The 25,429-nt window shown below is 40.7% G+C and overlaps 2 protein-coding genes across 3 annotated transcripts in view; both read right to left on the bottom strand.

Annotated features, from left to right (window-relative positions):
* Positions 1-632: 632 nt before the first annotated feature.
* keap1b (kelch-like ECH-associated protein 1b) lies at positions 633-19,327 on the bottom strand. Of its 2 annotated transcripts, none has more exons than XM_080445731.1 (7): positions 19,310-19,327; positions 12,040-13,453; positions 10,005-10,250; positions 7,367-8,049; positions 4,559-4,764; positions 3,346-3,528; positions 633-2,424 (listed from the first exon to the last, which is right to left on the bottom strand). In XM_080445731.1, the coding sequence occupies exons 2-7, from the start codon at positions 12,343-12,345 to the stop codon at positions 2,153-2,155; spliced, it is 1,896 nt and encodes a 631-aa protein (XP_080301857.1). In that variant the 5' UTR covers positions 12,346-13,453; positions 19,310-19,327; the 3' UTR covers positions 633-2,152. The 2 variants fall into 2 exon arrangements, with proteins under 2 accessions (XP_080301857.1, XP_080301856.1); XM_080445730.1 differs by lacking the exon at positions 19,310-19,327 and adding an exon at positions 17,747-17,828.
* A 2,959-nt stretch (positions 19,328-22,286) lies between these two features.
* The window catches only part of s1pr5b (sphingosine-1-phosphate receptor 5b), a 4,350-nt gene continuing 1,207 nt past the window's right edge, over positions 22,287-25,429 (bottom strand). The window contains exon 2 of the mRNA XM_080452252.1: positions 22,287-25,333. Within this exon, the coding sequence (XP_080308378.1) occupies positions 23,892-25,121 (1,230 nt within the window). The 5' untranslated portion in view covers positions 25,122-25,333 and the 3' untranslated portion in view covers positions 22,287-23,891. The remainder of the gene's footprint in view (positions 25,334-25,429) is intronic.

The raw sequence follows: 25,429 nt of genomic DNA, 5'->3' as shown, positions 1-25,429 counted from the left end.
TGAAAATTGGGCTTTTGAAACTTTGATCACTGGCGCCATCTAGAGGAGAAAATACGGAGGTATTTTACAGGATTTTGCTCGCAGACCTTGGATCCACTGTCTAGGACAGGGGTCTTCGACGTTTTTCAGGCCAAGGACCCCCTAGCTGAGAGAGAGATGAAGCAGGGACCCCCACTACATATTGCATACAAAGATACAATTGTGTTGCAGATTAAACTTTTTCATAGATTCATTCATATTCGACTTGTTTGACAGCACTATCAATGTGTAGCATTGAGTTGGATTCATGTTAATGTGTATTTTAGACAGTTAACCACTTATATCCTTAAAACTTGTACTTGGTCTGCTCTTCATTCCCTCTACACCAAATCTTTTTGCCAAAAATAGACAATCTGCAGGCTCACAACGCCTCGCAGTGCGAGGCGTTGTGGATAATGTTCCCTTCAGAATAGGGATAATAGGGTTCAAGTGGTTAATGTAAAAAAAAAGATCCTATCACAGAAAAGATCCCTATAGTAACTCTGAGGACCCCCTGTTGAGGACCCCTGGTCTAGGACAATTTCTTTAAAGTAAAATAATATACTATGCTGCTATGCAACCGGATGTTTGGCTGAAACACATTACACCTGTGATAAAATAAACATATATTCTTTATTTTACAATGTGTTTTGTACAGGGTATTGTTTGCTGAAAAATGTACAAAGCAGACCTTAAATATTCTAGGATTTCGTTCCATCTATTGAATGACAGGAAAATGTCCCTTTCAAAACTGAGGCAAATTTTACAAACGTTCAAAATTAGCATTCACAAGCATTCCTAGTAGTTACAACACATGCTAGTTAGCAAGAAACACAACATCAGTCGATTTCAGTATAAACTGTGTCAGTTTAGGTGTAAAAGAAAAAAGGACCAGAACAAATAAATAAAAAACTGAGCTTTTAAATTCTGTACAAGACTTCTTAGAATATCAATGTACAAAATTTCACTTAAAAAACCTTGTAGCTTAAATCGCTGTTACAAATACATTTCTTTAAGCAGATTTTATTTTTTATTTATTCCAATATCTGAATACTAATGCATAAACACGTGCAAATCACTTCTGTTTGTGAAGTTTGGCGCAGAAAACCCAATGTCAAGTGAAAACTTAAGGGGATGTTTCAATTATTCAATAAGTAGTGTTTTTCCGTTTTTATCTTTTTAAACACATTCAGCAACACAGCGTCTTGAATCACTTGTCTAAATGCTACAGTATTCCCTTTCCACAAACCACACTTAAAACCTGTCCCTGCACTCTCTTGGCACTTCATACAAATATAAAATGGCCCCTGATGGACTTACAAGAGGCGTCATGCTCGTGACGTTTGTTAAACATATCCAAAAGTGTCAGATCTAATTACTCTACAAGTGACCATGGGAGAAGGCATACAATTATGCTTTTAAGAACTGAGGCCATGGTCTTCTTCACAGATTTTTTTGTTTTGTTTTCAGAAATCATAAACTATAAGCTTCATCTTGTGGCTGCCTGGGCCACTTGGCTTATAACTAAACATGGAATAGCTGTGCTACAAGTTCATTTCCAACTCAAGCACCTTGAGTGAATATATTGATGATAATAATAATCATGCTCACAGGCATGATAATGGCACTTTGCACTTCACTCCCTTAAACTGACAAATGTTAGTTTTTCCCGTATCCCATTTCCTAATTTAAACAGAACATATTTTTGAATTAATTTTCTGCCCCGTTAGATTTGGTTTTTCTGCACAAATTGAATAGAAAAAAAGCCCACGGTTATTCCATGGGCAGCCCACGGCTAGTCCAATAAATAGCCATTTCTAGAATTCAGCCCTTCTCTCCCATTGGTCAAAGCAGAGATGTTGGTCCAATCAGGAAAATGCAAGACACTAAACACGCAGATGGTTTGATCAAAGTCCTGTCTAACTTTATGGAAAACAATTCACCGACTACAAATGAATCAAAGTCCAGAATTTAGAATAAAAAATAGATAGCTCTTGTTATCTTAAGCCCCTCACTCAAATCAACTGACTGTTGGAAAAAGGTAGAGGCAGCCACGGGTGTTTCTACGCAGCTGGGAGGAGACATTTTCTCACGGAAGACTGAAGAGAGTGCTCAGAGTGTGGAGCAGTCAGGCTCAGGTGTCCTTGCTGAAAGGTCCGTTGTGTCGTTGGATGTGGTGAGAGTTGAAACCGGAACTGCCTGAGTGATACCCTGGCGATGACGCACCACACTCCCTCTCAGACTTCTGAGACTGAGACAGTTCCTTCTCCTTCTGGCAAGGTTCCATGGTGACAGCCACACCTACACCACTTCGCCCCGATGTCATACGAGTCACCTCCGACCACGTGTCTGTCTCTGGATCATAACATTCCACGCTATCCAGGAAATTGTTGCCATCATAGCCCCCTGTTTACATACAACAGATGTGGTGTTTGTTAGATTCCGAACTGTATTTCTGACGGTTTAACCACAGTATTCTATGCACAACAGGCATTTTAAATTACTGTGGGTTTATTAACTTTCTCATTATTGATGATAGAGAATACTGTGTTATTTGGTTAACAGGGCCATTTAACAATGTGATGATATCATATTCCATGTATCTTTTAGATAATGCTTGATACAGAATGTATACAGATGTGATTCTTTTTTTGTTAAATAGCTTCATATTCTGATAGAAATCATTAAAGAGTTTGTTCAGTAATGGTTTATGGTCTCCAGCCCTTTGGCAAACGGAGAAAAAAAATGTCCCAGTCGGGATACCAATTTCATCCGATCAGGAGAGAACATTCATACAGAATAAACAAGTGAAATGGGAAGTGATGAAACAATCTCCTGATTGAATGAAATTGGTGACTCATCTGAACTTATATTTTCCGTCTACTAAAGATCTGGAGAGAATCAACCCCTGTTACTGAACAAACACTCTATAACAATGATTACTATCAGAATATAGAGCGATTACTATCAGAATATAATAGAGCTTTAATGTTTTAACAAAAGAACATTTTGTTTTAACCATTAACATTTGAATTATTTCAAGCATCGCTGAACACCTCAGAGAATAGGCATATTCTTTTGAGGTGCTGTCAAAATCATAGGGTTGTTCACTGTGTAAATAGAGAATAGATGCTATGGAGAGGTGTTAGATCATTCATATGAGCAAACAGTTGGATTGGGTGTTGCTGTCTTAAGTGTGTGCCATGGGTTGGTGGAGTCTCTGTCAGTTTCTAATTTTAATGAAGGTCTAGGTATGTAAGGAATAAACATGCTATTTGCAGTTAGGAAAGCATGACTCTGTCTTTGGCACACGCTCCAGATACGCACCCAGCACGTAGATACGCCCATGGTGTGCGGTGACTCCCAGAGCACTGCGTCTGTGCCTCATGGAGGCAGCAAAGCTCCAAGTATCAGTCTCACTCTCCACATCGTAGCGCTCCACTGTGTTCAGCTGGTTGGTTCCGTCGTAGCCCCCCATCACATAGATGCGACTCCCCAGAGCACACACTCCTAGATGCAGAGGAGTGGTCATCGGTCACTTTACTCAACCGTTAATTATCATCTTATAAACAGTGAATCGCTGTGAATAGACTTGGACTACAACTATGTATCAGTAATGTTAATATTTAAAAAGATGAGGAGCACTTTATTTCATTTCACGAGAGAGGTTTGTCACTTATATGGCTGTTAATGTGTCTACTAGGAAAGATAAATCTATGGATGATTAAATTAATAAAACATTGTGGGGATGACCTTTTTCTTCATTCCGACAGTAAAAAAGATGAATGGAAAAGTAAAGTGGATGAATGCTTCACTTAAAAGTGGTTTCCATGTTCTCTATGTGTGAAAATGATTAGTGTATCTCCACTTCAGAGTTACAATCATACCTTCCTCGTTTTTTCCAGAAACATTCTAATAAATCGATAAATGGAAGCCGTCCATTCACAAATCTTTACTTGACATAGCCAATCATGACTGGCATAAATTTGTACAAAATCAAAATGTGTTAACGTTCAAAGCCCAATCTAGTGTTTCCAAAAAGAATGGCTGTCCAACTGAAGATAAGATTGCTTTTCTTGATTCTTGATACTTTTGTGGGTAATTGAGGCTTCTGAGAGAAAATTGCAGATCTACAAGCTCACAACGTGTCTCATTTCGACACGTTGTGAGATTGTAGATATTTATTTGTAGGCTATTTTCTGTATTATAATTTTTTTAATTTGTGAACAAAACAAGAAAAAAATAAATGTCCCCCGAAATCAATTATCTTATTAGTATTATGTTGGTGCTTTTTATGCCTTCATTGATAGGACAGTAGGCTGACAGGAAATGGGGAGAGAGATGGGGAGTGAAACGCAGAAAAGGCAGAAACGCAGAAAAGGCAGTCGGGATCGGGAGTCGACCCCGCGACGCGCTGTCAGGCTATATTGAGCCTAGGTGCCCGGACCGCTACGCCAGTGGTCCGGGCCATCAATTATCTTATTAAAATTCAATTAGCTTGATAAGTTGCACCCCTACTGTATTTCTGATGGTTCCTCACCTGCGCCAGAGCGGACCGTGTTCATGGCAGCCATGGTCTTCCACTCGTCCTTCTCAGGGTTGTAGGACTCAGATGAGCAAAGGCGGTGGGTGCCATCAAACCCCCCCACAGCGTAGAGGAGCCGATTAATGACAGCCACCCCCACACCGATACGCCGCGTCAACATCGGGGCTACCAGACTCCACTGGTCTCTGTCCGGGTCATACCTGAGGAGGAGCAAGGGAAATTCAAAACTGTTAGCATCCATTTTCAACAGGATTCACTATTTTACCACAACACACTAAAAATATAACTCTGAAAGTGTAAAAATGTACCCTTACGAGTAGGGTCTCTAGGACAAGCCATTAAAGTGGGACAAATATATAGCACAACTTAGGTGTGTAAGTTAATGTTCTGACATACATTACACATTCACCACCCTGTTTTATTATCCATTAATAGTATATTGTTAGTGGCTCAGTCTAATAAATGCACTTTAACTGGTAAAGACATTCCTCTTCCCAAGCCCAAGTAGAAAATAGTTCAACTTTTAGAGAGACCAGCCAATCAAAATCAAGGCCACAATGTTGAATCTAACACCCTCCCCTCCCTTCCTCTGTGTCAACACACTGTGTGAGAAGTGTGAGGTTAATCCTAGCTGTGTCTGACAAACATCCCGGTTATTTGCGAGCTGAATTTGAAGGCTTAACAGAACCGTGAGAAGTCCATGTTTACCGTTATTTCGGCCAGGCTATTTGTGCTTCTGCACAACTGGCCTAACCCGAAGAGCAGGTGTCACCTGCTAATAACGCAGATGACACAGCGTTCAAGCACAGCCACCGTTGATAGATTTGAACTTTGCATCATCAGCATCAATAAACGCTCCATGCGCTCAGTATGCTTAGTAAGAAGAAGCCTATTGGACATGATACCCAAAGCCCTCATCGGCTCAAAAACGCTTTCTATGCGCTCGGGTGCCGCAGTGGTAAAGTACCCGCCTACCACTGCAGAGTCTAGGGGTTCGAACTTCGAATCCCCCGCAGTGCATCAGGATTTGCCGGGTGTCTATACGAACACAATTGTGTTCGGGGGAGGGAAGCCGGGGGAAGAGGGTGATATTTGTCACTGGACATACTCCTAAGGGCTGTGGCAGCACCTGTCAGCACAAGGGAATGTTGGGCGGGAGGAGTAGGACGGAGGCTCTACGACGTCCTCCCAGTGGGGGCTACTCACTGCCTAGCCAGTAGGATACAACAGCAGTTAACAACACAAACAAATATGTGTGGAGAGGAATTAAAAATTGGGGAGACAAAAGGCAAAATAAATAAGTAACGCTTTCCGTGACTCTCTCATTATTGTTTGTGGACTGACCAAGAGTCAGGGTCACGCATTAAATTATTTGTGTCTCTGAAGACAAAACGTAACTGTGTGATTACTTTTCGAGTAATTCTGTCACATTTATTTAGAGCAAATATTTCTGCTGACGCAAAAAGGAATGTTTTCCTTGAGAGGAAATTACAATGCAGTGCAAACTTAACTTGGGAATGTCATGGGGCAATTCAGCACTCAGGGCACTCAGTAAACTAATACTAAAAAACGACAATAAAAACAACAAGAATTCGGCTACCCAATCCCTCTCATTAATCCTTTAATATCCACAAAATACACTGTGTGTAGTGTAGGGCACCTTGGTGCCTCAGCCATTAAGAATGCTAATCATGGAACTGAACTGTACTGTGTTGCATGAAATCCATTCCACACCTCTGCTCTTGCTTTCCTGTCAAATTTCACTGTCTTAACCACATGAATAATAAATAAAACCCAGCCAAAACGATCTTAATAAATGAATTAAAACAACAATGACACTAAGTGCTTTAAGCAATCTAGGTTTAGGCCTGAAACATACCGGTACTAAACCCATTTAGACCTGGAACACCAATACGTAACTATACCTAATAATCCGGGAACCCATTTGGTGTAGTTGTTGCTGAATATACATACTAGATTTTTTGCTTACATTTTTTGTAATTTATTTGAATAAAGACTTCTTTAATTTCTTTATTTAATTTTTTTTCTTCAGAAAACTTAGCTCAGGATTTGGAAGCCATTTTTAGAAGGCGTTTTTAGAATCAGCCTCAGGTCTAAATGGGTTAATGTACAGTAAATACGCAAATGCACGCACCGCCCGATTGTACATACTCAACATGCATTCTAAGGTCACTGTGGAGGTCATTTAGAAACTATATCCCACTATATTGTGAAAGATAATATAGTGTGCTAATTTAAAAACAACATGGTGCACACGTGGAACAGGGGTAGAGCACTTGTCCACCACTGTGGAGTCTAGGGGTTCGAATCCACTGCAGTGCATCCCAAGTGTCTATAATATGAACACCATTGGCCGTGCTCAGGGGAGGCATGCTGGGCAGGGAAGGTGATCTATGTCGCTGCACTAGCAAGTCCTACAGGCTGGGGTGGCGCCTGTCAGTGAGGGGTGTTGAACAGGAGGAGTATGATGGAGGTGCTCTGTCCTCCAGGGGCTCCTCACTGGCAGGTGAGCCAGTACAGAGTACAACAGCAGTGGCAACACAGAAATGTGTGGGGAGGGTTAATTGGCACAATGACTTAATTCGGAAGAAAAAAAAGGGAGGTACAAATAATTGGCTACTCTAAATGAAAACAAAAACAAAACAAAAAACCTTTTAATTCGACTTTCACAGGGTAATTACACGAACAAACACATGCTCAAGGCGTTCGTGTACTTACAGTAGGTACGTGTTTCGGCTTAACAGAACCCAGTGTGCAGCACATAAAAAGCAATTCACTTACCGCTCCACGCTATTGTGATGAATACACCCATGCGACCCTCCCACAGCATAGAGCATCCCATCGATGACGCCGACCCCAATCCGGTTCCTTGGCACGCTCATTGGTGCACACGGCAACCAGCAGTTGTTCATAGGATTGTAGCAGTCCAATGTATTAGAGTCCATGTTACCATCAGGCGCATTGTTCCTCCCCCCGACTGCATAGAAGAGCCCACTGATCACACAGGCAGCCAGGCCACTCCGGGGTACTTGGAGGTCAGCTAGCCTCAGCCAGGCTCCTGTGCAGGGGTTATAGGCCTCCAGGTAGCTGAGAGACTGGCGGAAGTAGCCCCCCGCTGTGTAGATGAGCTGCGGCACCTTGGGTGTTCGGCAGGAGTTGAGCTTGGTGGGCTTGTGGAGGGTGAGGTCCTGGAAGATCTGTGCCAGATAGTCCTTACATTGGGGGTCCCAGTCTAGAGAGTCAGACTGAAGCTGAGCCTGCAGGAAGTTGGGGGTGAGGGAATGGCAGCGAACAGCCTGAAGTAAGGCCTGGACATAAGGCCTCCGGTTCTCCCGGTCGTAGCGCACCCAGGCCACGCATGCCTGGAAGACCTCGGACTCACAGCGTACGTTGAGCTCATCACGGCTGATGAGGGTCACCAGCTGGCAGTGGGACAAGTTGAAGAACTCCTCTTGTGTTGCCACCTGAAGGAAGAAGGAGGGGAGAACTTAATACCCACACATACACATTAGATATTCTCAATAAAGTCATGAAAATGGCTTGATGTGATTACTTTTGTCAAAATTAAGTGCAATGTTGATACCTTGATATTTAATATCAAGGTATCAACATTGCACATACAGAAGCACAGACGACAAAGCTGGAAAGTTAGCTGGTGAGAGACAACTTTTAACCCTGGTGTTTATAATTAGATATTGTAATAGTAATCTATTTTCCTCAGACAGTATCATAGGATACTATTCACAATTGTAAACATGCATTTGTTTGGGAGGCAAAATGCTGAATGTTTGAGAAAATGTTTTGCACATCAATTAAATATAAGCCTGTAAAGCCCTTTGAGACTGTAAGCGATCAAGGCTAAACAAATCAAACTGAATTGAATCAATGAAGCTATATTTAAATGTACACACTCACTCTCATCCTTTGTCACAGTTCCTGACTACCACTGAAGTTATGCAGACTTGGAGCACAGGTAAACCCACATTTTACTCACTCTGTGACTCACTGCACATATTTGACTATCACATTCACCACACAGAGGCACAGAGCAATTGTTTGCAAAGGTTTGAAGCGGAAAAGTTGGCCTACAGAAACCACAATGGAACTGTATTTGCTTACGCCACATTTCCCACAGACATAAGAGACCTGGCATGAATCTGACTCAAAGTGTTCAAAGAGTCACTTTGCGCTCTTTTTAATTTACAAAGATGCCAGTTATGAGCTGGCAGATGGATTAAGCTTTATAATGTGTGACTAACTTAGCACTGGAAGAAAAAGATAATATATTGGGTTAACCCATATCAGTTTTAGATTAGACGAGCCATATCATTTCTGTTCAAACTATAACCTTGTGATTAAATAAATTATATAACGGTCCTCAATTAGGGTGAAAGCAGCCTGTTGTTGAAGACACACTGACTAGGGCAGGTCAAAAAACAGTACGGAAATGGTCAATTACAACCTAATTCTGGCAGTAAAGGCAAGCCAAACATGTGCCAATAATTAAATTAAGTTGAAGAATGAAAGAGTTGCCATACACTCGTAGCTGCCGATGCCAAAAGGTTATTGTGGACACAGAGACCAAGTCTGTCCGAAACCAACGTTTCGGACAGACTAAGCTGCCTTCTTCACCGTGAAGAAGGCAGCTTAGTCTGTCCAAAACGTTGGTGTGTTTTTAAGTCTGTGTCCACAATACGTTTTTGGCATCGGCTGCTACGAGTGTACGGCAACTCTTTTATTCTTGTTTATTTCATTGGCTGGCACCTCGCAAGGACTGGTGTGAGTTGCACCCTTAGTAACAATAATCCAAAAATCAACATCAGGCAGAGAGGACAGCTCTTAATTTCATGTGGACACATTGTTTCTCTGCAACTTTATGCACACTTCCTATACTACACATAAGACATAACACTAAGTTTCATGTACTGCTCATGAGACCTGATCCTTTGATATTGCCTTATTACACAGTTTTGTTGAATACTCGTTTCTGATCTCTGAGTCAATCATACTATTCTGTGGTCTGTTATTTCCTGATGGCAGACCGCTTTCTCAACAACAGACTGGTGTTCTGCCTCTGTTTACGTTGCTATAGAAGCGGAAGCTTGTGAATCATTCAAATAATTTTCAAATCAATATTCCATGGAAAATGGTAATTTTGTTCATACCGTAAGTAGCCATATGATGAGCGGCATAATGTGTATTCACAGTGAGGTGGTCATTATTCTACAGGGCAAAGCAGTACTGTACCTCTGCTAAGTGCTGGTCCTGCATCACCCTTTCTGGGTTAATTGTCCAATAATGGCCGGCTGTATAAACATTATTCCTTACTTAATTGACATAACAAATGCAGTTAATGATCGTAGAAGGTCCACTGGACCTAGCATCAGTATCTCTGCTTATAGCATACAGCATAGCATACCTGGCTGAAGTTCATGTAGATGTATTCACGGGCCTTCTGGTGGAGCTCAGTGCAGCTAATCTGCTCCGCGAAGTTGGCTATGCCGATGGCATTGCTGGGATCCAGCTGCTGCACCAGGAAGTCACAACAGGCCCTCACCACGCTGTCGATCTGGTACATCACTGCCCCATTCATCACATGGATCACACACTTCTCCCCCACAGATATGCTTGCTGTGTAGGCAAACTCTATCAGTCTGTCCATGACCTAAATCGACCCGAGGATCGGGGACACAGAGAAGAGGGTAGGATACAAGGAGAGATGAAATGAAGGCGGATTGGTGTAAGGACAGGAGGGGATGGGTGTGCAAGGGTAAAAGAGAAGATGAAAACAACTTTCACATTTATTCGAAAACATCATTGCATAACAGTATGAATTATGATGCTTTTGACAGATTAAAGAGGACCGCTCCCTGTAACAGTTTTTTTCAGATATCATATCATCATACACTCTAAAATCAAACAGTAAAAAGTTACAGTTATACAGACATAATTTAAGATACGAAGAGGAAATGAATGAAGAGAAGAGAGGAAGAAAAATAGGGGTAAGAAGAGTTACAGGAAGAAAAATGTGAAATTGAATTGGTTAATTTTGGCCTGATCACATTTTTGCTACTGTATTTGTCTTTTGACGTGCAGAAATGAGCAGGCTTGACGTTGTCAAAGCCGAGTTGTGTCTGTAGTGAGAGAAAGTCAAGCTTATCAGTGGCAGCTGTGTTGTAATCACAAACTGGTTAACATACTGTACACTATGGCTCTGACACTGTACTGGGTCTGTATATGGATATATATATATATATATATATATATATATATATATATTGGATACGTATAACACCTTGTACAGCATTTATTATCATCCATCATGCCTCCTCCTGTTACATTGAACCCCAGTATGACTATTAACCTACATTATACACTACTTTCTCAATATTTAAGCTTTGTCTGTTGCCTGGGTAATAGTCTACTGTGGTTTATGAATAGTCTACTGTGGTTTATGAATGCATGCTCTGCAAAGTAATATTGCACTCTTGAGCAAGCTCATCTCTTGTGCTGCGTGTGCATGTGTATGTGCTTGGCAGCCACCCAGGATGCCAGAGAAAATACATGCTGTACCATTCACAAACTCTTGATAATGAGGTCATGCTGATATTCAAGCTCCTTTTATCATGCCTGTGATAATGCCATTTTCAGGTCTCTGCTGTGGGTCAGCTGGCAGTGGCAAGTAATGTTTGTTTTGGATTATAATGGGGAAAAAAGGGACAGCCTGTATCAAATGACTGTATGTAATAAATTGTGTGTCTCTTCCCTACAGTAGCAGCCTGAAACCCTCAAAAGTAATGTAATGGACTCTCAATGGATTGGGGATAAATTAATTGATTCTGCTGGTTTACTATAGCAACAAGATGAGAATAGACTGAAATTAGTTTAGTTACTATCTATTACAAGTGAGATATGATATATGGGAATACAATACATGGATATTAAGGTGGACACCAATTCAATTCCAGATCGCAACCCATGATATCACTTGTTATACCCAGCCCACATGTCCCCTTCTTTTCATGCAAAACCATACAATTAACAATTAAGTGTGACACCGTTAACCCATTAAGACCGGGAACGCATCTGTGCCATTTTAAGATTTCTTTGGGCTATTCAAAAATAGCAGATATACAAGCTTGGTACGAGCTTGTAGATCTTCTATTTTTGGACAAATCGTGAAAAAAATCTTTGAATATATATATTTTCTAAAGCGAACATTTGTAACTCAAATCTTTGCTGCTTCTGGGGGGGTCCATGGAACAAAATATTTTGAGATGGGGGTCGGCCGGCGGCCAAATACAAATAATTTTGGATGGTCCTCGACATGAAAAACTACTGATATCGTTTTTCAGAAAACTGTTAAGGATTTAGAAGACATTTGTAGAATCGGCCTCAGGTCTTAATGGGTTAAAAAATTATGCACGGCAGAAAGATCTCACAATCTCACTCACCCTGGGGTGAATCCCCTCGATGGGCACCACCTCCATACCACACTCCTTCAGGCCGTTGGTAAACATGGCTCTGAAGACTGGGGATGATGAGGCCAGCACCACCTTGTGGGCCACGAAGTCCACCGCCTCCAGATCGTTGTAGCACACACGAAGCGTGACATCGCAGAGCTGTCGCTCCAGTCGCAGCTCGTTCATGATGGCGAAGGCGGCCGCTGTGTGGCTTTCCAGGGTGTAGCTGAAGACGCGGTGTCCGTTGCGCGTCGACGGCGTAACCAACGCCTTGCATTCTGTCATGCACTTAGTCATTTCCTACCCCGTCTCCTCCCCCCCCTTGTCCCTTTATTCAAGAACAGTAGGCTGTGCTACAGGCCATCCTTGCGCCACTGGAGGTCGTGCGTAAAATAAAAGGAATATTTGAATCTGAAACAAAGTAGTGAGGGTTTTGTGAAAGGTTCGGGGTCTTTTCCTCCGAGTATGCTTGGTTCTCTGTTGCTGTAGAGAATAGTGCAAATTTTGAGAACAGTTTATGGATATGTGTCCTTCTTTCCCGTTTAATCCATGAGTTCAGCCATAGTGATCAGTAGGGAACAACTAGACTCTTGTGTGCTAACTGCCGCCCATGGCTATTTGTGCTGTCCAACAGTTCCAAAATGATTTATTGCATCAATAGCATCCACGTCCTGGGTTCTTCTGGTTCTGTCCAAGGGTAAACTTTGTTCCTAGTATAATTTACAGATTCAGGCAGGGGTGGACTGAGAAACGATTTATGGCAAGACGAGGTCCAGTAAGAATCAAGGAAAACATTGGCCTGACGTTTTAGTGTAACTGTTTGTGTTGGCAACACAAGTATTTTCTCACTGCCGAGGGGGATGTCGACACTGTCCAACCATTCCCTAGAACAGTCTGAGCAAACAGGAGTCTATTCAAACATCTACACCATGTGTTTCCAAAATTGCTGATTAGCCAACTTCAGCATGGCAGGAATTGCAAAATTCAATAACTATACTCATTACACACTCACACAAGACGGTATTTTAAGTTGCCTCTGAGAAATGACAGTTAGATCACGCTTGCATATTGATTTTCTACTCCCAGGAGGAATAAATCAAATCTAAGTTGATTCACACCCTTGATAATGAAGCTAATAATTAAAGCTGCCCTTGTACGGCTTGACTTCTGCCAGAGCTCGGGGGACAGATACCAAAGACTGGGCAGTGGAAAGCTTGTCAACTGTAAGAAAAAGAAGAGGGTCTACTGCCAAAAATGTCATCAGTGCTGCTTGAAGTTCACAGGAACGGGGGGGGGGGTGTGTTGTTCACTGGATTACCAAGGAGAGGCCTTCCTAGAGGTTGGCCAGCTAAGGAATCCGTTTGCGCCGCTGTGTTTACTGGGAAGCTGTTGGTTCAGCTGACAGCTGGAGGGGAAAAAGACAAGAGAGTTTATGTTTAGATACAGAACTCTGCTCCGTTATGTTGTATTTGTAGTGACACAAATGTAGCTTCATAAATGTTTTTTTATGAGGTTATTGACTGTTTTATATATTTACACATTTGCAGAGTGCTGAAATTATGATGGAATCTTGCACACTGCAAATAAATCATAAGGGAGGCAAGTGACTCAGCTGAAGTAACTATGCAACGGTCTTATGTGATGGTGAACATGCACTGTTCACGCCCATGGTGTGGACTTCCTTCTAAAGTACAGTAGGGTCAAAGTTTTATCCTAGTCATTGTGAGCATGTTCAAGTCCCGGGCATCATGACTCACATCCAGACACATCCTTGTATTATTTTATCATGTGCCTCTGATAAGACTCTTCATGTGTCAAGTCTGTTTTTAAAAGTGTTTTAAGTGTTTTTATAAGAATGTCTGTCAGTGTTGACCAAAAACAAAGAATTTTGTGCAAGTGCACATACTTCTTTTCGTTGGTTAGCAGACACTTAAAAACAAGTATAAAACAGCCATGACCACTTAAAACTTTGCTTTGGCTATTTTTAGAATGTTTTGAAAAATCGTGAAAGATTTCACCAGGGTTAATGTTGTTAAGGGCTGAGTTTTATAGTGTAGAAAGGATCTGATAGAATTGCTTGGAGAGTAATTGGTGTTATCAGTCTCAATCTCGGAGTCCTTGATGTGGGAGAGAAGTCAGACAAACTATTGTTTACACAGGCCCGCCATCTCGGATCAATCTATGAGGCCTGTTTGTTATGGAGCATAGCAATGAAAGCACTAATCGAGGATCCTGTACTGGGTCCGCCAAACATAGCGTGCATAGGTTTCCCCTTTTAAATCCTTTAAATATACGAGGCTGTGCAGGGGTACACGTGAGTGTGGAGTTTGTTTGTGGACAAGCCTGTGGAAGCCTTCTTGAATGTCTCCAGAGTGACATAAGGGAATGTAGGGAGTGTGAAGGGGATAGCAGAGGAGTGACGCACATTACTGGGGAAGATGGAGTGACTTAAATTAGGCCTGATTTTCGCTGGCCAGCGTGACTGAGTGTTTTATTTGCCCCGTCTTGTGACCAATCCAGTTTCCCTCGTAAAGGAGGGAAGAGGTGTGCTCTGCACTAGCATAACTATTTAGACTGGTTGCAAAAAGTATGCAGGAAACTGTTCTACCATAATATAGCAAAATACAATAACAAATTATTCAAATTAATCTATAATCTCTTTAGTTGCACTCTGTAAGGCAGAATTCTGGAACAACTGAAGTAGAAAACTCAACAAGTTCGGGATTGGCTTCTTGGAAAACAGTACTTGTTTTTCAGACACATTTCTTTCTTGCATTCTCTTAAAGAAGCAAACAAAATGTGGAAAACGAAAAAAGAGAAAAGAAAAGTGTTGTAGTAAATGTGAGATGAACACGTTACAAAACTAATTTACACAATGATCTGTAGGACTTCCAAAACAAAGGTATTACAGATAATTTTCCAGATATACCACTTATTTCCAGAATATGAATTCTCTTTCAAATGACTGACAAGAGAGAACAGTCACCAGCCTCTGGCCTTCTGTATTGTGCTCACTGGCCAGAGATAGTCAGAGTTACTCAGCAGTAATGATGGTGCAGATGTTCCAAGTTATATAACACAACACCTTAAGTTATACACATAGCCTACAGTAATCATTACCTGCAAGGGGCGATAAGAGCATAGAGCATAGATTGGCCAGGTTATATGGCTTTGCCCATTCTACTAGGTCATTGTGCCCTAGGGCTGGGCAATATGGACAATTTGGCATTTTATATCAAAAATGTGATATAAACAAAAATAGCTGATATGCAGGTTCACAACGCTTCACAGGGCATCCCAATCCAATACATTGTGAGCTAGATTGCCCGTTTTAGCTATTTTTGAAAACGTAAGACAATTTCATTAAGTATTAAATAGTGATTAAAACCAGGAAGAAACAACACTGTATACTTTATCACTATATTAATGTGCAATATTTAAAAAATCCAGACGATATCTAGTCTCATATCACGATATTGATATAATATCAATTGTTATACTGCCACGTGCCCATATTGCGCCCTACCCTTAAATCAGTTAAAGTGAAGTGAAACCAAAGGTAACTGATGTCTAGAATATTCTCAAGGATAAGTCTTCATCAAGTCAAATCTGTACATGCTATGAGCCACATGACATTGCAATGTGTCTGAGTGAGTAAACAAAATAGTTTCAGGAGAGGAAAGGTTGCTCAACTTTGAGATGCAGGATGCACACAGTGGTGGAATAAGTACTCACATTTTTTACTTAAGTAAAAGTATCAATACCGCAATGTAGAAATTACAAGTAAAAGTCCGGAATTCAAAATGTACTTGAGTAAAAGTGCAAAAGTATCAATATATAGGTAAAAGTAGAAAGTAGAATTATGCAGAATGTCCCTTTTCACAAGTTTTCAAATTCATAAAAATCAGATCTACAAGCTCACAATGCATCGTTGTGGTTCAAATGGCCAAAATGTATATAGGGCTGAAGTGGGTAATGTATTGTATTGTAATAATAATCAAAATCTTCAAAGTAACTAGTAAGTAAAGTTTTCAAATAATTGTAATGGAGTAAAAGTATAATATTTGCCTCCGAGATGTAGTGGAGTAGAAGTAAAAGTACAGAAAATTGGAAATACTCCAGTAAAGTAAAAACTTAAGTACAGTACTTGAGTAAATGTACTTAAGTTACTTTACACTACTGGATGCACAGCTGTAAATGACTCCCTGTCCTGGCAGACAGACAGGCCTTTAGAATCCCCGGGCTAAAGTTGATGTCAGTTAATATTTTCCACTATTAAGAAGAAGCATTGTTTAGTTTTATAGTGCGACATAAATATCTACCATTTGCTCTCGTAGCGTTTTCAAATAAACAGTCTAACCCAAAACCACTTATAAATTGCACAACAGTATACATAGGAGCCAAACGTTCATGCACTTCTAATGATTAAACAGATCACTGTAGTTTACATTTAACTAACCGTTAATCCAGTTGAATAAATACCCCTGTGAATAAAGTGAAGCAAGATTACGAGACTAAATGGCATGTGATTTAAGATGGGCTTAATAGCGCAATACATGCCATGGCATCTAGTGGTGGAAAGTAATTAAGTACATTTACTTCACTGTACTTAAGTACAGTTTTGAGGTATTACTTCACTTGGGTATTTCCAATTTCCAATACTTTTAGTTCTACTCCACTGCATCTAAGAGAGGCAAATATTGTACTTTTACTCCACTACAATTATTTGACAACTTTAGTTACAAGTTAATTTTCAGATATAAATGATGATATCATGAAACATACATTAACTACCTTAGCTCTATTTTATACATAATTGAAAATAGCAGATCTACAAGCTCCAGTCACAACGTGTGGCACCGCAAAGCCTTGTGAGCTTGTAGATCTGCTATTTTCAAACATTCTAGTAGTTTTACTTTTGATACTTTAAGAATATTATGATGCCAATACTTATTATTATTAATATTTCTACATGGTATTGCTACTTAAGTAAAACATCTGAATACTTCTTCCACCATATCTAATAACACGCTCCATGGACATTTTGATAAAAAAAAAAAGAAGAAGCCTTCATGCTGTGACTCATACAGTTATATCGAACTCTTTCGCCAACGTGGACTGTCTCCATAGAACTGCATGTACCAAAACATGACCCAGAAGAACTGAAGTGGAGCCATGCAGGCAGCCGATCCTCACATAAAGACCCAAAGAATAACAAAAACAATAAGGATTTCAGTTCAATCTACACCTAAAAAAACAGTCAATCAATCACACAAAGGATCGTTGGGGTTTCCCCCCTTAGAACTGGGTCACGCTTTTATACCGTCCAAAATAACGTGAAGCGCTGGTATGTGCACTGTTTAATATTATTATGACCAAATACAAGCCAAAGTGTCTCGATCAAAAAAGCCCAATTGTCGTGCAATCAGTGCAATTATCTGGACTCGATACTGCAGATCGATGAAGAACAAGTTCAATGTTTAGATGATCTGACAGCGATCGAAGCGGGCTCATAATAGACAGTAACGTAATGGTTGGAGTCGATCCTCGAGTAAAAACGCTGCCAGAGCGGGATCTAAATAGATTCTTGTTGTTGGTAAACACTCACTCACTCGCGCTAATGTGATTATTAGCCTTTAATCTACGCAAATCGATCAATCGAAGGCGTCTTCAATACAGAGAAATCAAGAAAACTCACGTAGTCTTAGTTATTAGGCTAAAATATCCTCCATCGCGGGCTGTCTCTCTTTCTCTCTCTGTCTTTCTCTCTGTCTGTCTGTGCGACACATAGGACAGTGTTGCCAGGTTTTGCGAGAGAAACAAGCAACCAGGTCTAGGAAAACAAGCCCAAAAGAAGCCACTAGACTAACGCCACATGAGCACTTTATTGGCTATTTTCAAAAAGATCTTGAAAAGAAAAAGTGAAATATTTGGAATCTATTTGAAAGTTAAAACACATTTCAAATGGGGGTCTGCAGAGAAACACATTCATTTGGGCGTCCTTGACATGCAAATGTTTGAGAACTGGTTTAAACAATGACTTAACATTTTTTGGAAGCAAGCTCAAATAATTACACTTTAAAAACAAGCCCCCAAAAAAACTTCACCCGCAAGCGGCAACTAACCAATATTTACAAGCAACTTTACAGAAAAACAAGAGCAAAGTCGCTTATAATGAGCGGACATGGCAACCCTGCATAGGAGCGGAGCAAAGCTGTAACTCACCATGACTAAGCATTGTACGAGCCTGCTCTCGCTGTCAAAATAAGAGTCAACCCCGAGGAGGCGGGGATTTGGTCCCACGGCAGTGAACGTGAGCGGAGGGCGTGGAGCTTTTATTGAGAAGGAGTGTTTTCTGAATCAAGGAAAAGAAAGGGCAATCTTGTAGCTTAGTGTCAATCAATTAAATCTGTTAATAATTAGATCAGTTTGTCAAAGAAGCCATTTAAACCAACAAAGCAAATGTGAGGCAGGCTACACCTATCTTACTCTAATGATGTACAGATATATCAGTGATGGAAAAAGTACTCACTGTTTTTTACTTGAATAAAGGTATCAATACTGCAATGTAGAAAATACTCTGTTTCAAGTAAAAGTCCGGAATTCAAAATTTACTTGAGTAAAAGTACAAAAGTATTGGTATCAAAATGCAGAAGTAGAAAATACTCATTATGCAGAATGTCCCATTTCATAAGCTTTCAAATGTATAAAAATATTTTGAAAATAGCAGATCTACACAAGCTCACAATGCAATCGGCTATTTTCAAATGGCCGAAATGGGCTGAAGTGGGTAATGTATGCTTTGTAATAATAATCGAAATCTACAAAGTAACCAGTAACTAAAGTTTTCAAATAATTGTTGTGGAGTAAAAGTACAACATTTGCCTCTGAGATGTAGTGGAGTAGAAGTAAAAGTATATAAAATTGGTCTTGGAAACACTCCAGTAAAGTAAAAACCCCTCAAAAGTGTACTTCCTACAGTAGGCCTACATGAGTAAATGTATGAGTTACTTTACACCACTGAGCACACACGGAGAACACAATCTCAGAAACACATAGTTAGGCTACACATGGAACAGACATAAAAAGTGACTGTTGAAATAACAGCAGCAACAATGAAATCAAATAAAAAACAGTACTTAAATGTAAAGGATATTATGTGTAGTGTAGCTAGCACATATTAAAAGGAGGTAGGCTACAGCTCATTAGACAGACAATATTGTTTTTGAAATTAATGTTTTGATTTGATTGTATTGCTCACCATCCATTCTCAAGTGTGTCCAATGTAAACGTCTCTGTTTGAAGTTATGGCTATAACACTACATAGTAGAGTGTGCTGGCTGCTGACAGGTGCTGACACACCAATAGTGTGTGTAATAAGTGGTTCCTCATCATGCGAAAATACTCCATTCATGCACGTACAGTTTTAAACCACAAGGTGACACTATAAGGCAATTGTGAGATGACAAATGAGTCATGTTTTCGTTAGAACAGTGGTTCTCAACCACTGGTCCGGGGACCACTAGTGGTCCTTGAGGGGGTTCCAGGTGGTCCCCAGCTAAATGATGGAGAGTTGGTAACCAAATGGACCCTTATAGATCTTTAACCCTTGCGAGTGTAAAATGGTTAAATTTTACGCTCTCAATAGTTACATTATTGTTAAACATCTGCATTACTTTCTAATGAAATAATTGTTATTTTGATCAACGTGTGCCTGTTATCTCTCCTATGGTACCACATCAATACATACAATAGCATGGAATTGTGGACAAAATTGTATCCAACGGTAACAAAATATTCTAAGTCTTGGGTCTGAGAGGCTAAATGATAAATCAAATGGTGGTCCGTGGCTCAAATGCCGAATAAATAATGGACCTTGATATGAAAAGGGTTGAAAACCACTGCATTAGAATACAGCATACAGCTAAGGGCTTGATCAGACCAATTCACTGAAAGATAAAAAAAAAATACCAGTTCTTATGCCTGACTGAAATTTATGTCATGGCTCACTTGTGATGAATAAGCCTTAATATCATGTGATGTCTTTGGGAAGTCATTTATTTCCCTTCACATTGAATTGCCCACCTGAGCAGAGATTAAAGCTTGCCTCCTATTCTGTTTGATTCCGGAAGAATTAAGTTAGCTTTAATACCACAGGGACACTGAATGGACATTCCTAGACAAGCTCCACTCTGCCTGTCCCCACCTCACCCTCACTACCAAGCTGCAGCAGCTATTCAATCTTTTGCTGTGATGTTGAACCCGAGGAGGAAGGTAGGGGGTGAATTTGCTTCTATGTATTGTAGAAGTTCTTCACCCTACATAAATAATGTAGGATTTAATTAGTTAATTTAATTTGGGCTGTAAATTTGCAGACTTGCATCTAAAGTCACTGGTCACACAACCCAAACGCTTAGAGATGAACGACAGAGCCATTATACCCCTAGCGCTCTCAATAGCAAATGACGTTCATCGCTTACCATTACTGTCATCTCTGGACGGAAATATGGGACTTTAAAATGGGAGGAAATTGCTTTAGCTGGAATTTTGTCCACTCTGCCATTGCAGACTTAAACAAACTGCCTCACTGACAATGTTGTGTGCTGCTAGGGTGTATGAATGTATTTATGGAGATTCTGTGTATTGTCTTTTACCTGTATGTTTCTGTGTTTTGTATGCTACTGTCCTGTGTTTATGTTTGTTTGTTTTTGTGTTGAACGGGCTGAGAAAACAAATCTCCCTCTGGGACAATAAAGTCTAATCTAATCCAATCTAATCTAATCTAGCAAGCAGCAGTGCAGCAGCACAACAGCAAGAAAAGGTGGGACATCTGCAATGGGCATCATTGTGTAATGGGTTCAGACTGAGAGCAGGGGTGCTGGTCCTTTGACAGCTTATAAGCAGGACTTCTTTTCAGCCCTTCATCTTTTGCTGGATGATTTAGTCTAAGGAAGGAAGCCAGCAGACAGGAAGGATTCCCTGACCCTTTGACCTGTCCAAAAAGAGAGACAGTGTTGGGCACAGCAGTGTGCATGTATAGACTAGACACCACACATGTAGACACACACCTGTGAATGCTATCAACACATTGTCTTATATGTTTTGTTTTAATGGCTTTAAGTCTCAGAGCGTTACATCTAAACTGAAACAATGTGATCCCATATCCCTTGCCATTCGACAGTTGTGGAATCAATCTCTAATCAATTCTTCCATGAGGAAGAACATGTTTCTCTCCGAGTACGGTGGATTTGTGTGCAACCAGTTCTCAATTGAGAAATTTGCAGAGCTAATATTGTGTGTCTAGCTGCTAGGCTACTATTTAGTTTGGACAATGGACATCCTACATTTTTTATTTATAAGGTCATGATCAACTCATATGTCATATTTATATTTGGATTAGGATGGTATGTAAATTGTAAAAGTTTGAAATAACAAAAGATAAACTGTTTCCACATTAAACTAATATCTTGACTTGGAAACTTATGGCCTGAAAAGGTTTATGGGCTAAGGCTGTGTGGAATAAACTTGAATGAACAGCCCATTGACTTACAGGAACTCCTTTTCAACATGTCCACAGAAGATATACAAATATCCGTGAAGAACGGCATTAAATCCAGCTGTGTGGAGTTTCAGCAGGTCAAAGTGTTGAGATGGCTAATCTTATATGCAGGTTGACAAAATACGTATGAAGATAGGTCAAGGGGCTGTCTTTGAAGAAAAGACTCATTGTGCGATTTTAGAAGCAGCAATGACATGCAAAATGTGTATAGAAAAGCAGCCTCAGTATCTAGGCCAATGCTATTACCAGATGTGAAGTAGGAGGGTTGGTTTCCTGTGGCATTCCTTCAACAACTGTTTAACACACTTAGTTACCTCTTTCTACACAAACTGCAATACACAGTTAACCACTTAAGCCCTACAGAACATAATATCGTCGCTGTCGGGTGGAAACCTTGTATGTCCAAAACTGTTTCAATTCAGGAGAAAGAAATGGAAAAAATAACCTGTGTTCCCCTGGATACAATGTACGGTAGTTATTATTGAGTCACAAGCTCTTGTTAATACTTTTCTTTGGTTTCATTGGTATGAGCTTATAGATCGGCTAATTTTGCTTTTACGTGACATTATAGATTGACGAAAATGGACATTCATTTATGGAAATAAAAACAAAAGTTTGCCAAAATTCGGGACGCCAGGGTTAAGATATGTTTGTAGAGTTTACAAGAAAGCACATTATTAGTCAGATGTGAAAGTTTTATTATAAAATGCATATAATTTACAAAACAGTTGTCATGAAATTTGACAATATTACATTTTTAATACATCATTTAGGTACAAAATATTAAACAAACTCATTCATCATATTTGGTATAAAGACCAGTTTTTAACAGATTGATGTCAAATGTATTTCATTGATAGGAGTGTAAAAGTAATACATTTAGTGCTTTATACTGTTATATAAAGTAATTATTTCTTGGGAAATATAATAAGGGGACTTGTTTGAACTCATAATGGCACTGTATGCTGATGTATTTGCCCTGAAGGTGCAGCTTTATTGAGAGCAGGCATATTCTTGTCCTTTTATCCCTTGCTCCTGGATGATGATTAATCAGCTATAATTTAATTTGATGTTAAAATGTAAGGCTCTGAAATGTATTAGATCTTGAACTTTAATCTAATTTCCTCAAAGAAGTGACAGAAGTGCACTTGTTATAATATAGGTTTGACAATCTTTCACATTAGATTTGTACTTTAGACATGAAATGTTTGAAATGTTTCATTGTAGTTGATTTAATCCAAATGGGGACATATTCTGACACAAACTGCCTTTCCACTTGGCATTTGATTAACATGATTTTGGTAAACCACCTGTCATTTCAAAACTCAGTTTTTCCCTCCCATATCCATGCCACAGTTTTCTAGGTCAAGCATACAGTACTGTAAAACCCCATGTTTATGTGTAAAGAAAGATAGACCGCCTCTCTTTCGTTCTTGATATCCCTTGCATGAATAGAAGTACAAGACACAAATTATTATAACTGGTATGGAACACATTGGGCCTTCGAGCCAGCGAAATCCCGATGTCCACAAATGCAATAGTCTAAGTTTTATGTCCATTTGTCCTTGGCACTTTAATAAAGAAACACAGTAAACAGTGTCAAAAGGAGGCGTGGTAATTCGCCATAACATCCAAGCGGACTTAGGTTGGATTGGAATGTTCAGTCTTGAAAGTCTTTGGGTTTATAGAACACAGAGTGTAGTGTCAGAGTGCCATTCCATCAATTAGACCCAAAATTGGGCTTTCTGGGTCGGGGGCATGTTGCTGGGATGGTTCCAAAAAAAGAAAAGGCAAAAAACTAATGTCAAATTAACAACAAAACAGGCTCATGATCCATGTAAAAAAGAAAAAACCCATCAACCTCTGTGTCCTATGACACTAAACTACCACAGTAAAGTTCAGTCCAAAGCTACCTTGTCAATCATGACATTACTTCAGTGCAAATCCGTTGTAGGATAATTCTTCTGTACAGCTACAAATATAAAAAAGTTGCTTAGTTCACATTTGAGTCTTCTCCACCTGGCCTGATATTTGGTAATCATTCTCATGATTAAGTCCTTTGATGTGGTATCGTTGCTATAACCGACTTGCTGGGGCGAGTCATTTGTCTAAACTTGATGATCCCTCTAGCTATAACCAGGTGATGCTATAATTCAGAGGCCTTCTGCTTTTCTGATGGCTATTCTCCAAATGAGAGAATGCCACAAGTGCTTTCTTTGTACAGATAAGCGTTCTCAGCATGGTGTGTCCTCCTGTCAGCTTATCCTCTCTGCCTCGAGAGACCTCAGGACTTGAAGAATTTGGGGTAGAGGGCCTTGATTGGGGAGGGTGTTGTGATGACGTTCCCAGAGGAGATAGTGGTCTCCACCCCTCCTTCTAACTTCTGGGAGGCTACCTCTGTCTTACTGAAACTGCACTCGAGGAACGGCACCCCCATTCTCTTCACCTGGCCATCTTTGGTCATCAGACATGGTCGGCATAATAGGCGTAGAATGGCCCTCCTCATGTCCTTACTGGTTAGAGTGTAGATGATAGGGTTGAGCAGAGAGTTGACCATTGCCACTCCCAAGAAGTAATCAGCTTTGTAGAGCAGGCGGCAACCGCGAGTAGGACAGAAAAAATCCAGCAGAAGGAGTAGGAAGAGAGGGAGCCAGCAAGCAATGAAGACACCCAGGACTATGGTGACAGTCTTGAGGAGGGCTATGTACTTCTCAGACTTCCTAGCCAGGCCTTTGCGCAGGCTGCCCGACAGGCCCAGCCTCTGGCGCTGTGTGTTGGAACGTACAATGCCGAAAACTCTGACATAAAGAACCACGATAGCCAGCAGCACTGCACTAAAAACTGATACGCAGAAGAGGATGTAGCTCTTGGCATAAAGTGGGAGCACTATTGAGCACTGGTCCAGCCTGTGAATGCAGTTCCACCCCAGGATCGGCAAGACCCCCAAAAACCCTGCCAGGGCCCAGCTTGCGCCAATCAAGGCCAACATCCGGCCCCGTTTCGCCCCGTGGTATGGCCTCATGGTTACCATGGTAACATGCCGCTCAATGGCGATCGCCAGCAGACTGATGACTGAAGCAGCCAGTGTGATGAAGACCCCTCCCTCTCTGAGAAACCACAGCAATGGCGTCAGTTTCAATGTTTTAGGTCCAGACATGATGATGTTGGCCATGTACGTGATCCCAGCCAGCAGGTCCGACAGGGTCAGGTTTCCCAGTAAGTAATACATGGGCACGTGGAACTTCTTGTTCCTCCAAATGGCCAGGAGAACCACAGCATTCTCCAGGACTATGAGGACACACACAACCAAGAAGGCAATTCCCTCAGGCTTGAGCCCCTCGCGGTAGCGGTCCCCCTGCAGCTTGCCTGTGTGGTTGTAGTGTTCCACGATGATAGCATTTTCCTGGTACTCCCAGAAGAACTGCAAGTAACCTGGAGACGAGGGTGTTGGGAAGATGGCAGGGGTGGTGGAGGTGGGGGGAGCCCCTACATGGGCAGCACGAGAGGCCTCCATGCTTGGTGTTGCTTTTGTTGTCTTATGCTTGCAGTCTGGAGCTATAAAGTCAATGATCGTGACATTGTTTTGGCTCTTCCAAGTATTTAAAAAAAGGCTTAGCTCCTACACATAGGGGAGATTAGTTGAAGCTTGTGATAGAGAAAAAACGTCTTCCTTGCCAGAAGAGGGTGCCCTTGAGCTCTGTTTGAATCGGCCAGAGCACTCAGACCCTGGAGAAAAGAAAGAAAAGAGAGCATTAAGTTACAGATGGAAAGGATGCATGACCACTGATGTTGAGTGTCATCAAATTTCATATCAGAGCCATT

This window comes from Gymnoscopelus braueri (genome assembly GCF_963280865.1).
Source record: "Gymnoscopelus braueri genome assembly, chromosome: 2".
Lineage (NCBI taxonomy): Eukaryota > Metazoa > Chordata > Actinopteri > Myctophiformes > Myctophidae > Gymnoscopelus > Gymnoscopelus braueri.
The sequence above is the reverse complement of the archived record's forward strand: the minus strand, read 5'-3'. Positions and strand labels throughout refer to the sequence as shown.